The sequence below is a fragment of the Toxorhynchites rutilus genome, chromosome 1, assembly GCF_029784135.1.
Source record: "Toxorhynchites rutilus septentrionalis strain SRP chromosome 1, ASM2978413v1, whole genome shotgun sequence".
NCBI lineage: Eukaryota > Metazoa > Arthropoda > Insecta > Diptera > Culicidae > Toxorhynchites > Toxorhynchites rutilus.
In genome coordinates, this window is record NC_073744.1 from 88,433,413 (window position 1) to 88,446,067 (window position 12,655).

Here is a 12,655-nt window from a genome sequence, read left to right on the forward strand (position 1 = left end):
GAATCTCTTCGTGCAATTCTACATGAAAATAAGCGTCCTTAAGGTCTAGTTTTGTGAAATAAAGCTCTCCTCCATTATGGGGAATATCTGTCCATATCTTCTCTAGTGAAGGCATAGGGTAGGGTTCTCTTATAATTGCCTTGTTGACTTCACGATAGTCTACAACGATCCTGAAATCTTTCGGACCTTTTGGAACTAGAACCATTGGTGACACAAATGTGATTTTATAATTTTCCATGTCAGCTCTCTCAATAATACCGTTTTCCTCCATAATAGCAAGTCTTTCATTTATTGCACTCTCGAACGCTTTAGGAACATTGTATCGAATTATTTGTTTCGGCATCACAGAGTGGTTCAATCTAATTTTAACAGCGTCTAGCGGGAGTTTTGGAAATTCCTGCATCGATTTCAAATTGCTGCAACCGAAAGACCGACTATGTGGTTCTCTAGCAATGTCCGCACAATTTACATATTCGTTTCGCCCCTTCTCATGGCCTATCCGAATCAAATTCAGTTGGAACGATGTCTGAAAACCAAGTAGCGATAATTTGGTACCATTTACCACGAAAAATCTCGCCAACTGCCTGGGTTGTTGACTATCCTTGACCCCCAGATATGCTTTGAACGAGCATACCACATCTAACGGGCGCTGACTAGCATAACCTTTCAAAACTTCCTCGGGATGCATTACTAAATCATGAATGACCGTGTGACACTTCTTTTTGATCATATTCCACCCATGATTCGTGATCGTATTAACAGAAGCACCAGAATCTACTAGGAATTGGAAATTCTCAGATCCAATCACGCAATTCACAAGTCGTGGATCACCTCTGCTGTCATGATATGTTGGGCTACCGGTAATCAACTAAAATGAAATAAAACAGTGAAACTAGAAAATGGTATTGTGAAATTTATTTGTCTGAAATTTTAATATTTTCTCCCATTTCTGATCAAACTACAAATCAATTACACTCGTGTCTACCTGATTTATCTTCCCTGCTTCTCGTTTCATTTCCGACTTTATCGCAAGCGTAACATCTCGCCAGGAATGCTTTACACTGCTTCGGTCCATGTACACGGCCACACCTAGCGCAGTTTGAATTTCCGATATTCCGTTCCCCCTTTCTTCCGTTCCAGCTCTGGGTATACCTTGCTCCAGTATTGTCCGGCCTACGGCGGTATGGTTCGTCACGATTTCTCTCGAACACTTTTCCCATCGGATAAACGGCGTTAACAACTCTCGATGCATCCTGTTGTGAATCATCCTGCTGAGATACTGCCGCCTCCTTCAAACTAAGCTTCACCTCCTCCGCTTCTGATTTTATATAATCCAGATGTTTCCCGTGATTGATGATACGCTCAAGGTTGTTTTCGAAAAAGTCAGACATCTCGTACAGCTTACTAGCGATCTCAGGAATCGAGCGTCTCATCAAAGCCTGATTGAGTTCCTTCTTGCATTGCTCTTTCGAAAATTCACAGAATTTGGCCTGGGATTTTAAACGAAGCACCCAGTCAGAAAAGGGCTCACCAATTCGCATTCTCATTTCTCTAAACTTCATTCGTTCCTTGGTGGCATCGCACATTCCGTTAAAATATTTATTTAGTCCCGAAATCGTCGATTTGTAAACATCTTCCGATCCACCAATTGGTAAAAGCCGTTCTTGCATCTCGACAATGCTGAGTAAATAGTTACCAGCGAAAATATTAAGTCCCGTTAGCTTGGCCGCGGCATCAATTGGCGCATTACATGAAACGATGCGCTCGAACTGATCCCGAAAGCGAATCCATTCTGCTTTTCGCTTATTTGTTGGTAGAGACTCATCAAATTGTCGTAGTGGCCATGAACCCGAGAGCCACTCAGTCTGAGGACTGTTTCCGTTGCCATGTTGACTATTCTTCATTGACGACACGATACCACCATCAGCAGCAGAAAAATCATCACCGGAGTCCTCCGCCCCAGAGATATCGCTTTCATGCCAATTTCCACTCATGTTTCCACTTCACGATTCTCAATAAACTAATTTCCTTTTTTTTTTCAAAATAGTCTCGTCACAACCAGCAAAATGTCCGATATGTACCGTACGATAGAGAAAAACAAAACGCTATTCTGCACACGCTCTCGAAATAATACCTACAGAATGACTATGCTAATACAAATACAGTTTCATTTACTCAGAGTCACTACCGATAGTCTAGTGTTGGTGTCATCATGACCAACTGAATTCAGAAAAAAAAACACATACTCTGCATGCCTAGAGTCATATACGTAAATAAATCAAGTTCATTACTGTTTCTGTGTGCGTGTTTCCGAAACAAGGTATCTCGAATATAGCGATTCAATATGCAGTGCTGCCATTTTTCTTCCTTGTTATTCATTTTCAAACATTTGCTATAAGTTGTTTTTGTTACGTTCATTATTTGTTCTATTTTCTCTCTTTTTTTTTTTTAGCAGACTTATCTCACTTCTTAACTAGGCGAACCTAGCCAGAATTTTCACCTGCCCCCGGGCTTCTGAATGCCAAAGGGGGACTAGGCTCTGCGGAATGCACGTATCTGCATGCTCGTGCTGTTTCAGTCCTGACCGATAAATTGTCGGACAATCGCGCAGGTGCTAAGGATGACCGACTTTTGGATGCCGGCCAATTCCTTCTCCATATTCAACACCTTTAGCGCTTCCAGAAGTGTCTTCGGGACAATTCCAGTTCCAGAGAGAACGACTGGAACAATTCTTGGGACCTCCCTTAGCCCCCACAGTTCCTTGAGCTCCACGGCCAATGGTCGGTACTTGCAGATTTTGTGACCGTGGGTCTCCTCCAGATTCTGGTTTAGTGGAATAGCGACATCGATGATGGTGACTTTGTGGTCGCTCTTGTCGTAAACCATTATATCTGGGCGGTTGTGGTGGATCGAGAGGTCGGTCAGAACAGTGCGATCCCAGTACAGCTTGAAACGGTCATTTTCCAGGACAGGTGCAGGCAGGTACCGGTAGTTTGGTACGTTGTCTTCCAGCAGAGCACATTGGAGCGCCAGTTGTCGACGAACAATACGGGCCACGTTGTTGTGGCGCTCGGTGTAGGCTGCGTTGGCCAAAACGGGACAGCCTCCCATAATGTATAGAGCACACCTGGTTGATGGCACATCCGGCAAATGTCATCAACGTCTTGATGCCAGACGTACCGCCTGCAGTTTCTCGTCGGCATTATCCTGTCCTGGATGGCTATCATGTCGGCTTCTACTACTGAAGAGAGTTCACCACGCGTTAGCCACAGATAAGATGCGGCCTTGTCGACGTGTGGCCGGTCCAGTTGATGGGGGTGAGCACCATGCACTGCCTTCTGCTTCCAAGCTGCAATCTTTTCCTCCACTGTCTGCAGATTGCAGTTTAGTTGGTACTCTGCTTGCGCCAAGTGCAGAGCGCTGTATCCTCTGTCGGCGGCGCAGACAGCCCGGTATAGCGCGTTTTGGTTGGCGCGTTCTGCGAAGTTCTCGCGCAGTTGTCGTACCTGGGCAACACACAGTGCAGAAATGTCGACGATTCCAAGTCCCCCTTCTTTGCGTGGTAGTGAAACTCTCTCCAGTGCCGATTGAGGATGGTGCATTCCGGCCTCTTTGAATGCTTTCCTCATCCTCCTCTCAAGGTCCTCTAGGTCAGTTTTGCTCCATTTGACTACACCAAAACTGAAGGTCAGCAGGGGACCGGCGAATGTGTTGATCGCGCGTACCTTGTTCCCCGCGTTGAGGAAAGTCCTCAGGACACAGTTCACTCGACTCAAGAACTTGGCTCGCAGCTCCGTCTTGATGTCGGAGTGGCGAATCCCGGTGAGCTGTCGGAATCCAAGATATTTATAGGATTCGCCGCGAACCATGTCTCTTATAAACTCGCCGTCATAGACCTCGTAGCTTCCGGATTCGGTAAGTTGTCCTTTCAGCAGGTGGACACAGCGACACTTGTCGAGGCCGAACTCCATACTGCTTATTTCTTCGACAACCCGGATAGCTACACCTAGACGCTGACGTGAATCAGCGTAGACCTTGAGATCGTCCATGTAAAAGGTATGGGTCACTTCTTCGTGGGCGCCGTCGCCATACCTTATTTTATAGCCATGACCGTTTCTATTGAGCGTCCTACTGAGGGGGTTCAGTGCCAGACAAAACCAAAGCGGGCTGAAAGAGTCGCCTTGGAATATCCCCCTCTTTATCTGCAGTGTTCTAGACTGCAACACATTTTCCCCATCACTAAGGTGCAGAGACGTGCTCCACTGCCTCATCGCATGCTGCAGGAACCTAACGACGACGGGATCAATTTTGTAGAGCTCCAATACCCGGACGAGAAACGAGTGAGGTATGGAGTCATAAGCCTTCCTGTAATCGATATAGGCCATGCTTAGGTTCCGCTGGTTATAAACCGCCTGGCCGACTATGGCTGCGTCGATGATGGCCTGGTCTTTGCAGCCATGCGTATTTTTTCTGCATCCTTTCTGCTCTTCTGCGATGATATGGTGTTGTTCGCAGTGGGCAGAAACTTTGGCGGTTATGATGCTGCTTAATATCTTGTACAGACTCGATAGGCACGTTGTCGGCCTGTACTTTGATGGTTTCAATGTGTTGCTGTCTTTCGGGAGGAGGAATGTGACGCCACGGGTGGCGAATTCAGGGAGGTTGTGTGGGTCACGTAGCACCTTGTTGAAGCACTCAGCTATCTTTTGATGTGCGACGGTCAGCTTCTTGTGCCAGAAGTTCTGAACACCATCGGGGCCCGGTGCTGCCCAGTTCCTCAGGTACCGCGAGGCTTCGCGGACATCGTTCTCTTCGACGATGATAGCTGGCATCTCTCCAACTTCACCACAACTCTCCTCCTCCCGTCTTAACCACATTTGCCCGTCGCGATGGTGTACTGGGGTCTCCCAAATACCAGCCCAGAAGTTCGTCATATCGCTAATATCTGGCAAACCTTCGCGGTAGTCGGGCTTCTCGTCGCTAATGTGGTCGTAGAACGCTTTTTCGTTATCTCTGAACATCCGATTTTGTTCCTGGCGCTTTGTTGTTGATCTGGCTGTGGGTCTTCCGGCTCAGGGGGTTGTAGTACTGTGGCCTCCACTGGTGCTGATTCGCGTGCCCCACTCGCGAATGAATTGCTCAGCCGTACTGAACTTCGTCTCGACTCATCGCTTGCTCTGTTGTTCCTGGAGCTTATTTCTCTCTGCACCTGCTGCTTGATATCGTCGATTTGCGTTTGGGAGAGCATGTTGTTGCGTACTATCGCTCTACGCCTCGCGTACATCGCGTTCTAATCAAGCCTCCCGACGAACTCTGGATACGCTTCCTCGAACATTGTTAGTATTCGAGGGCGACCGCTCATGTCCGTCTCCAAAGCAGTGCAGATGTAATAGGCGCGGATCACGAATTCATTCATTTCGTTTGTCCACATGATCCGGCGCCTAGTGGTACCCACAAGTGTGGACGACTGTCGTCTGGCAGTCGCAACACGTCTCGTAGGCGCAGCGTTTCTTGGGTGATGTCGATGGCTGCTGTTTCCGTGTGGCGGTAGCTCTTCGGGTTGAACCCGGCTGGTGGTCCGCTCTTGCACATCGCCCTCCAGCCGCTGGCCGCTCGCTCTTACGCCCGTTCCAGGACCAACTCCAGTTCGGGGACCCTCCTCGGGTGATCACATTCTAATTACTCTTCGTGATCGTAGCTCCATTTTATTGGGTGTATCTCCTTTGCCCGGGAGACAGCGGGTTGGCAAGGCCTCCATGACCCGGGAGGCCTTCCCCGGGAGAGATATAGCGCTCTGACTTGCTCGCACCCCCTCACTTAGCCACTTTCGACACCCGTTCTCGGAGCCAAGACCAGGTGTGTGTTTCCAGTTCACGCCCGATCTAAAATGTCGTCATATGATCTTCGTGGAGGCGTGAGATAGGAACATTTGAGACCAACAGGCAGGCTCCTACCCTATGTTGATCCCCATTTGAGAACCATTTTTTTTTTGTTTTTTTTTTTTTTGCAAATATTCTGGCCATGAGCTGCACTCGGCGCAGTGATATTTACACAGGTTGGTCATGGGCCTTACCCGACTCAACTATTCAAATATGTGCGCATACCACACCCATTAAATTTCAAGATGTATCCTGACCATGAGCTTTACTCGGTTCAGGGAATAATTTTATGCTGGTCATGGGCTAACCCGACTCAACTATTTTTTTTTGCACAAATATTCTGGCCATGAGCTTAACTCGGCGCTGTGATACTTACACATGTTGGTCATGGGCCTCACCCGACTCAACTATTTACATATGTGTGCATACCACACCAATTACATTAAATTTTAATATGTATCCTGACCATGAGCTTTACTCGGTTCAGGAAATATTAATATGTTGGTCATGGGCTAGACCCGACTCAACAGCCAAATAGTTTTGATATTTGATATCTTACCATATATGCTTGGTAATGAGCTGAAACTCTACTCAAACATTTAATTACACAAATCTATTTTCTTCAGAAAAAAAATTCACTCCAGTTTAAAAAAAAAATTCTACAACATTACTGGCAACCTTACCTGTATGTAACCAATTTTATCGCGATTTATCCGCCATTCGCTGCTATAACCAGAAGAGCTTTTCGAACCAAACATTTTTCTTTCAGATTCCTAATCTACTCTTGATATTTTCATAAATTGACGGTTCAACTATTATGGCAGGATCGCCAATGTGATATCCGGGATTCGCACTATTCAAAAACACCTTTGTTCTCTGTCCTGTATACCAAGCAACTGGCTTTATTTATTCTCTCCCTTAGACTCGCTTTCTTACACACACATATACTCTCATCTAGGGATGCCACATTTAGGACTAATCAAGCCTTCAGAAAGGCTGCTCTAAGCATTTGATTAGTTGTGCGAGAAAACTCCTATTTTTCCGTATTCTTTTACAAGGGCGCTAAAAACACGTCCGAATCGGTTGTGTATTTTTTTTCCATCGCTCCCTTTTAACGCTCATTCGTTCGTCTCGTTGGACTCGCCCCTCTGGCTGAGTCTGCCGATTTGTCTCTATCCTGTGAGTGTGTACCGCTAGAGTATAAAACACGCGGACCCCAAAAAAATATCTTATTTTCTTTCAAACCGTAAACCCGTGTGGTTGTACGGCATCGGCATCGTGGACGTAACAAAGGAGGACAAGTTAAGGGAAAGGCAAAGTCCCACTCGAACCGTGCAGGTGTGCAGTTCCTCGTAGGTGTATCCGCCAGTTGCTCAGCAAGGGTAGCTAGGCCGAGCGCGTTAGTACCAGTGCACCAGTCTACCTAGCCGGCGTTATATAGTTTCGGCCGCCGAAGTGATCGAGTTAGCTGGTAAAGCTGCTCGCGACGATAATAAAACTCGCATTCAGAACACAACACATCAAGACAACAACAGGCAGTTGCAGCGAGTGGCGAGTGGCAAACGCAATCGCAAAACGGCATCAGGTAGCAGAAGAAAAAACAGGAAGTAGGTTATATCTGTGGTATAACCGCAAGGGTGACGTAGGACTATCGTTGATTCAGTGATCATTTGTTTTTAGTTGCATCTGAATCAATTCTGAATGAATGAATAAATGAATATTTGGGGGACTTCGAAAACGAGAGCGTTACGTTGAAGGCACAATATTTAGCAAAAAAAGCAATCACACGAAAGTTGTATAATGCATAATACATTGCTTGTATTGTGATATGATTTGTATTACATTTCCAATAGACAAAATATCTGTTGCATCAAATTAGTCTACATTATTTTTGCGTTCGCTCATCCTTTCTCAGAACACCCATTTCTCTTTTGAGAAATTGTTGGGTAAACATCCCGAAAGACGTGGTCTTACGTTGATCGCACTTGATTGAAAAATCACAAAATCAAATGTATTTGGTCGCAGTGTTATATGGATAGAAAACATAAAAAAAAACTCTTTCGCTTGAATGTTTTTTTTTTCAATTCCCAGGGGAACTGGCAGATTATTTTTCAACAACGATAACGTCCTTCCAGATTCCAGTTCATTGCACTTGATTTAAAAATCACAAAAGCAAATGTATTTGGTCGCAGTGTTATATGGTTAGAAAACATAAGGTCAGGTCAGGTCAGGTCAGGTCAGGTCAGGTCAGGTCAGGTAATAAGCGCACCAGCGCTTTCATGATGAACGAAGTCAGCTTCACCAGAACAGCGACAACATGCTCCAATCGCTGTTCAATTATAACTGAGTGGATTTCCGAGCGGCGCTCGCTTATATACCGATTGGTGATTTCAATAGCCTGTTTTGAAAGCAATTTTAAGGCAATTGAAACAAGTTTTTGGATGAAAAAGTAACAAGTATATACCGCGTAGACATTTTATCTTTCGAATGAAGTGTTTATCATACCATTTCGGTCAGTTGTTTAAGAGCTATTGACGCTCAAAATCTCGGTCTCCGGCGTAACGCTTTCGTTTCCGAAACTTTGATTTTACACCCCGGTATAGAAATGAAAGACGTAGTCCTACGTCAAAAGTTTGTTCTTTATACAAACTGCTTTGGTGGAATCTCCCCCTTAAAAGAGATCGTACGGTGCAAGCCATGCTGGAAGCCTACGGTTAGGAACGGGTTGATTGGAGCACTGTGGTTCAATGACTTCAACAACGGCTTCAGGGACTGGAACCTCTTCTTGATCCAATGTTGGTTCGGTAGGAGGTGGTACTTCAGGTGGTTGTTGACCTGAGGGTGGCATCTCGGGCAGTACTTCAGGTGGTTGTTGAGCTTTTTCCAAATCAGGATCGGCAGTTTCATTGGGGCATGGGGTACACAAATCTTGCATACCCAATTCCTCAAGCAGCATAGTCCATGGCAAACTTGTCTCGGTAGCATCACTAGAGGATTCCAGATGACGCTGTCGTAGCTGATTCGTATGAGAACGGATAAGACGACCGGATTCCAGGAGGACAGCATACATGACGGAACCTTTCTTCTCGATCACCTTGCCAGGAACCCAGGAGACTTGATTGCGATGATGAACCTCTGCATACACCAAATCATTAGTGCAGAACTCTCTCTTAACGGTGCCATGGTGTCGATTGAACTGGTTATTTTGCTTACTGTTTACAGCTGGTGTCGGTGTCTTCCGGGGTTTGAGCAGATCCAGAGTAGTAGTGATGGGTCTACCAAGGAAAAGCTCTGCAGGAGACTTATGATCAGGAGCACTTCGATTGGGCGTGGATCGATAAACGGAAAGGAAAGTTTGAAGATGTCGGAAAGTTGCTGGATGATTTCCTCCCTCTCGTAACTTCTTGAGTCCTCTCTTGAGTGCTCAGCCTGTCCATTAGACTGTGGATGGTAGGGCGCAATCGTTAAGTGGGTGATTCCAGCTTCTTCACAGAATTGCTTGAATCTGGCGCTAACAAATTGCGATCCATTATCCGAGACGAGAGTTTTGGGATTGCCGTATCTTGCAAATATCTCGTCTAGCATCTCCAGTGTCTTTGTTGTACTTGTGCTTCGAGTGCGATAGATTTCTGGCCATTTTGAATATGCGTCGATTACCAGAAAGTAGTAGTATCCATTGATTGGGCTAGCATAATCAATATGGACTCGTTCCCACGGCTTCGATGGAATGGGCCACGACTCCAGGTCCGTCTTGCGTGGTGACTTAGCAGCTTCAGCACAGGATCTACAGCAGCGGACGTAGTCTTCGACGACATCATCGATGTTGGGCCAGTACACGAAACTCCTCGCTAGGGATTTCATCCGCTCCATTCCTGGATGGCCTCGAGGCAGTTGGTGGAGAATGCGTTTGCGAAAACGGTCTGGCACAACGACTCTATCGCCGAACATGATGCAACCTTGAACGATCTGCAGACTGTCTCGGCGAGTGAAGAATTGTTGAACAACTGGATCATCAATTTCCTTGGAATACTTGGGCCATCCTTCATTGATATGGAACACCACCGATTGGAGAACAGGATCTCTTGACGTTTCAGCAGCGATAATTTCAGACGTCACGGGAAGACTAGAAGTAGAATCACTGAGAACGGCGTTGATATCGGCTTCCATTTGTACAGAAGCAATGACATATTCTTCATCGGCTGTTGCATGGCATTTCATCAGTCTTGAAAGGAGGTCCGCGTGTCCAAATTCTTCAATGCGCACGAACTGGATGTCGAAATCGTACAGCATCAGCGTAAGCGCCCAGCGTTGAAGTCGGTTGGCCGTGTATACCGGAATTCCTTTTTTGCTTCCGAACACCTTGAGAAGTGCCTGCTTTCGTCACGCTTTGGATGGTTAATTCAGCAAGGAACTCTCCAGTCATGTCGATCTTATTTCCGAAAGCGCTGATGGCGGTGATTTCGGTTTCGCTGATGGCTGGTTTTCCGATCGCCTTCCAGGTTTGCGTAGAAATGATCGTGATATCGGAAGCGCAATCCAACTGGAGAACAGAATCGTTGCCATTGATTCCGACGGTAACGTATTTCCTCTTCCCTTGGAGATCGATGCGTTTCACCGAAATTCCTTTGGACTTCACATATTCCTTGGATTTCGGTTTTTCGAATTCCTTTGCAGACTTCGGTTTTGATTCCACGGATGAGCAGTAACCTTCTTTATGCCCCTTCCGTTTGCACTTGCTACAGCTGTGGTCTTGATAGGGGCATTCCTTCACAAAGTGTAAATCACCGCAGAACCAGCACGGAGATTTCGGTTGCTTCTTCTTAGCAGGCTTGGTAGAAACGGCGTTGACGACGGATTTTTCCGGAACGGGCTTCTCTACCATCTTGGTGTCCTGCTTCAGATTGTTAAACCGATGGCACTCCTCGACGAGATTTTCTAGTGTGAGCTTCGTGCCGTCTGCTGGCGGAGCATGCTCTTCAGCTTCTAACTTACCGATCAATCGAGTTCGGATGTCTGCATCGCGGGGAGATTGTAGACCGCAAACAAAACGTAGTGCCTTGAATTGGTCGTCGGTGAGCTTGGTCAGCTGGAATGCTTCGCAGTGCTTGTTCACAGAGGCAGCGTAACTTGAAAAATCGTCTGCTTCGTTCTTGACATATTGTAGACAACGGTAGCGATCGTTAAACAGCGAGGTTTGGCGGCCAAATAGCTTCTTAAGTTTCTTCACCGTGTCGTCCAGGCCGAAATCGCGGGGATGCTTTGGCAGGATACTGTTTACGTACCGCTCATGGAACTTGGTGCCGATCTTCCTTAAGAGTAGCCTCACCTTCGCCGGATCGTCCAGATTCTTGCCGTCAACTTTGAAGATATCCTCGTAGCGCGCGAACCATGCATCGAAAAACACTCCACCGTCAACGATTCGATGATTTTCTCACTTCCCGGTTGGTTGGCTTCACCGGTTCGGTTGAGAAGTTGAATCTGCTCTTGTTGGCTAGCTACCAGTTCAGTGAGCCGGAGAATTGCGTTCCTCAAATCCTGGTCGGACATCTTGCAAGGGCTTGATCTGGATCGTCTTGAAGTGGGTTGAAATGACCTCGTCGTCAAAAATTGTTACAGAGTCCAGCAAATGGAAAGACTTGTTTGTTAGTATGTCTATATTCTTCGGAGGTTGGAACAATACTTAATAGTGAAAATTATGCTGTCAACCAGCTTGATTATTCATGGGCTTCTAGGATGATCGTCTAATGTGGTTTCTATGGAACACTAAGTTTTCTAAATTGGAACCATTCCATAAAACAATGCGCTTTTCAGGGCCATTAAACCTTCCAAAAAAGAGTTTAGGAAATACAGTTCAATGCTTTCTAAAACAAATGGTCGTGATGGACGTACATGGGGATCAAAGACAATGTAAAGATGTATTCCATGTACGGGGCTAGGTGGTGAGCCTTCATAAAAAAACGCAAAAACACAACACCAAAGGTTCTTTTCAGAACCACCAACATGTTCATAAAGAGTAAACAGTAAACTAATCCGTTTTTCAGGTAGATAGGTAGGTATTCACGTAGGAGAAGAAAATAAAACAATATATTTAAAATATATATTTAACAAAAGCTGTCCCCTTTGTATAGTCCTACGTCACTCCGGTTATGTCCCCGACATTACCCACCCGTCTTTTTTTTTTCCTAGCGTTATTTACCTACTAGAAGTACGTTGTTCTGATCCTAATTTAAACTATTTTCCATAAATTTTCAGATTTTCAACAAAACTTACCATTATAATATAAAATAATTTTTAGACACAATTTTTGTATGATTTTTTTTCACTACTTGCAAACAAAAGTGATTTTCATTTACATAAAGTACTATTTTGATTTGGGAAAAATAATTTTGATTCATAATTTTGATTTTAAAAGTGTGTTTATTTCTTCTGCAAACCCATATTGTCATGCCGACAACGTGGATTCTGCTTAGTAAAATAACAAAGCACCCCCAGGGTAGCAGCCGGTTCTTATGGCGGGTTTACATAAGGGAGATCTATAGCTGTAGATGGATTTATTCACGTGAAAATAGGTGTAAACGGGTGAGAATAAATATGATACACATATTCGAGGTATATATAACTTGAATAAATTCAGCATATGTAAACGCTTGTGAATTTCTCACTGGTGACAAATCACTAAAGTTGGATGCAGTTCTACTTCAGGTGAATAAATTCACCGAAAATATGAATATATTCATTATAGAAGTTCACACTAGTGTAAACGGTTGATGCGATTT

General features: G+C 45.2%; 2 protein-coding genes across 2 annotated transcripts; both read right to left on the bottom strand.

Moving 5' to 3' along the window:
• Positions 1–8,550: 8,550 nt before the first annotated feature.
• Positions 8,551–9,749, bottom strand: LOC129761150 (uncharacterized protein K02A2.6-like). The gene is made up of 2 exons (XM_055758858.1): positions 9,292–9,749; positions 8,551–9,211 (listed from the first exon to the last, which is right to left on the bottom strand). Exons 1-2 carry the CDS (start codon positions 9,747–9,749, stop codon positions 8,551–8,553), a joined length of 1,119 nt encoding a protein of 372 aa, XP_055614833.1.
• Positions 9,750–10,131: 382 nt separating this feature from the next.
• Positions 10,132–11,426, bottom strand: LOC129761151 (uncharacterized). Its single transcript, XM_055758859.1, has 2 exons — positions 11,315–11,426; positions 10,132–11,237 (listed from the first exon to the last, which is right to left on the bottom strand). The coding sequence occupies exons 1-2, from the start codon at positions 11,424–11,426 to the stop codon at positions 10,132–10,134; spliced, it is 1,218 nt and encodes a 405-aa protein (XP_055614834.1).
• Between the last annotated feature and the right edge of the window lie 1,229 nt (positions 11,427–12,655).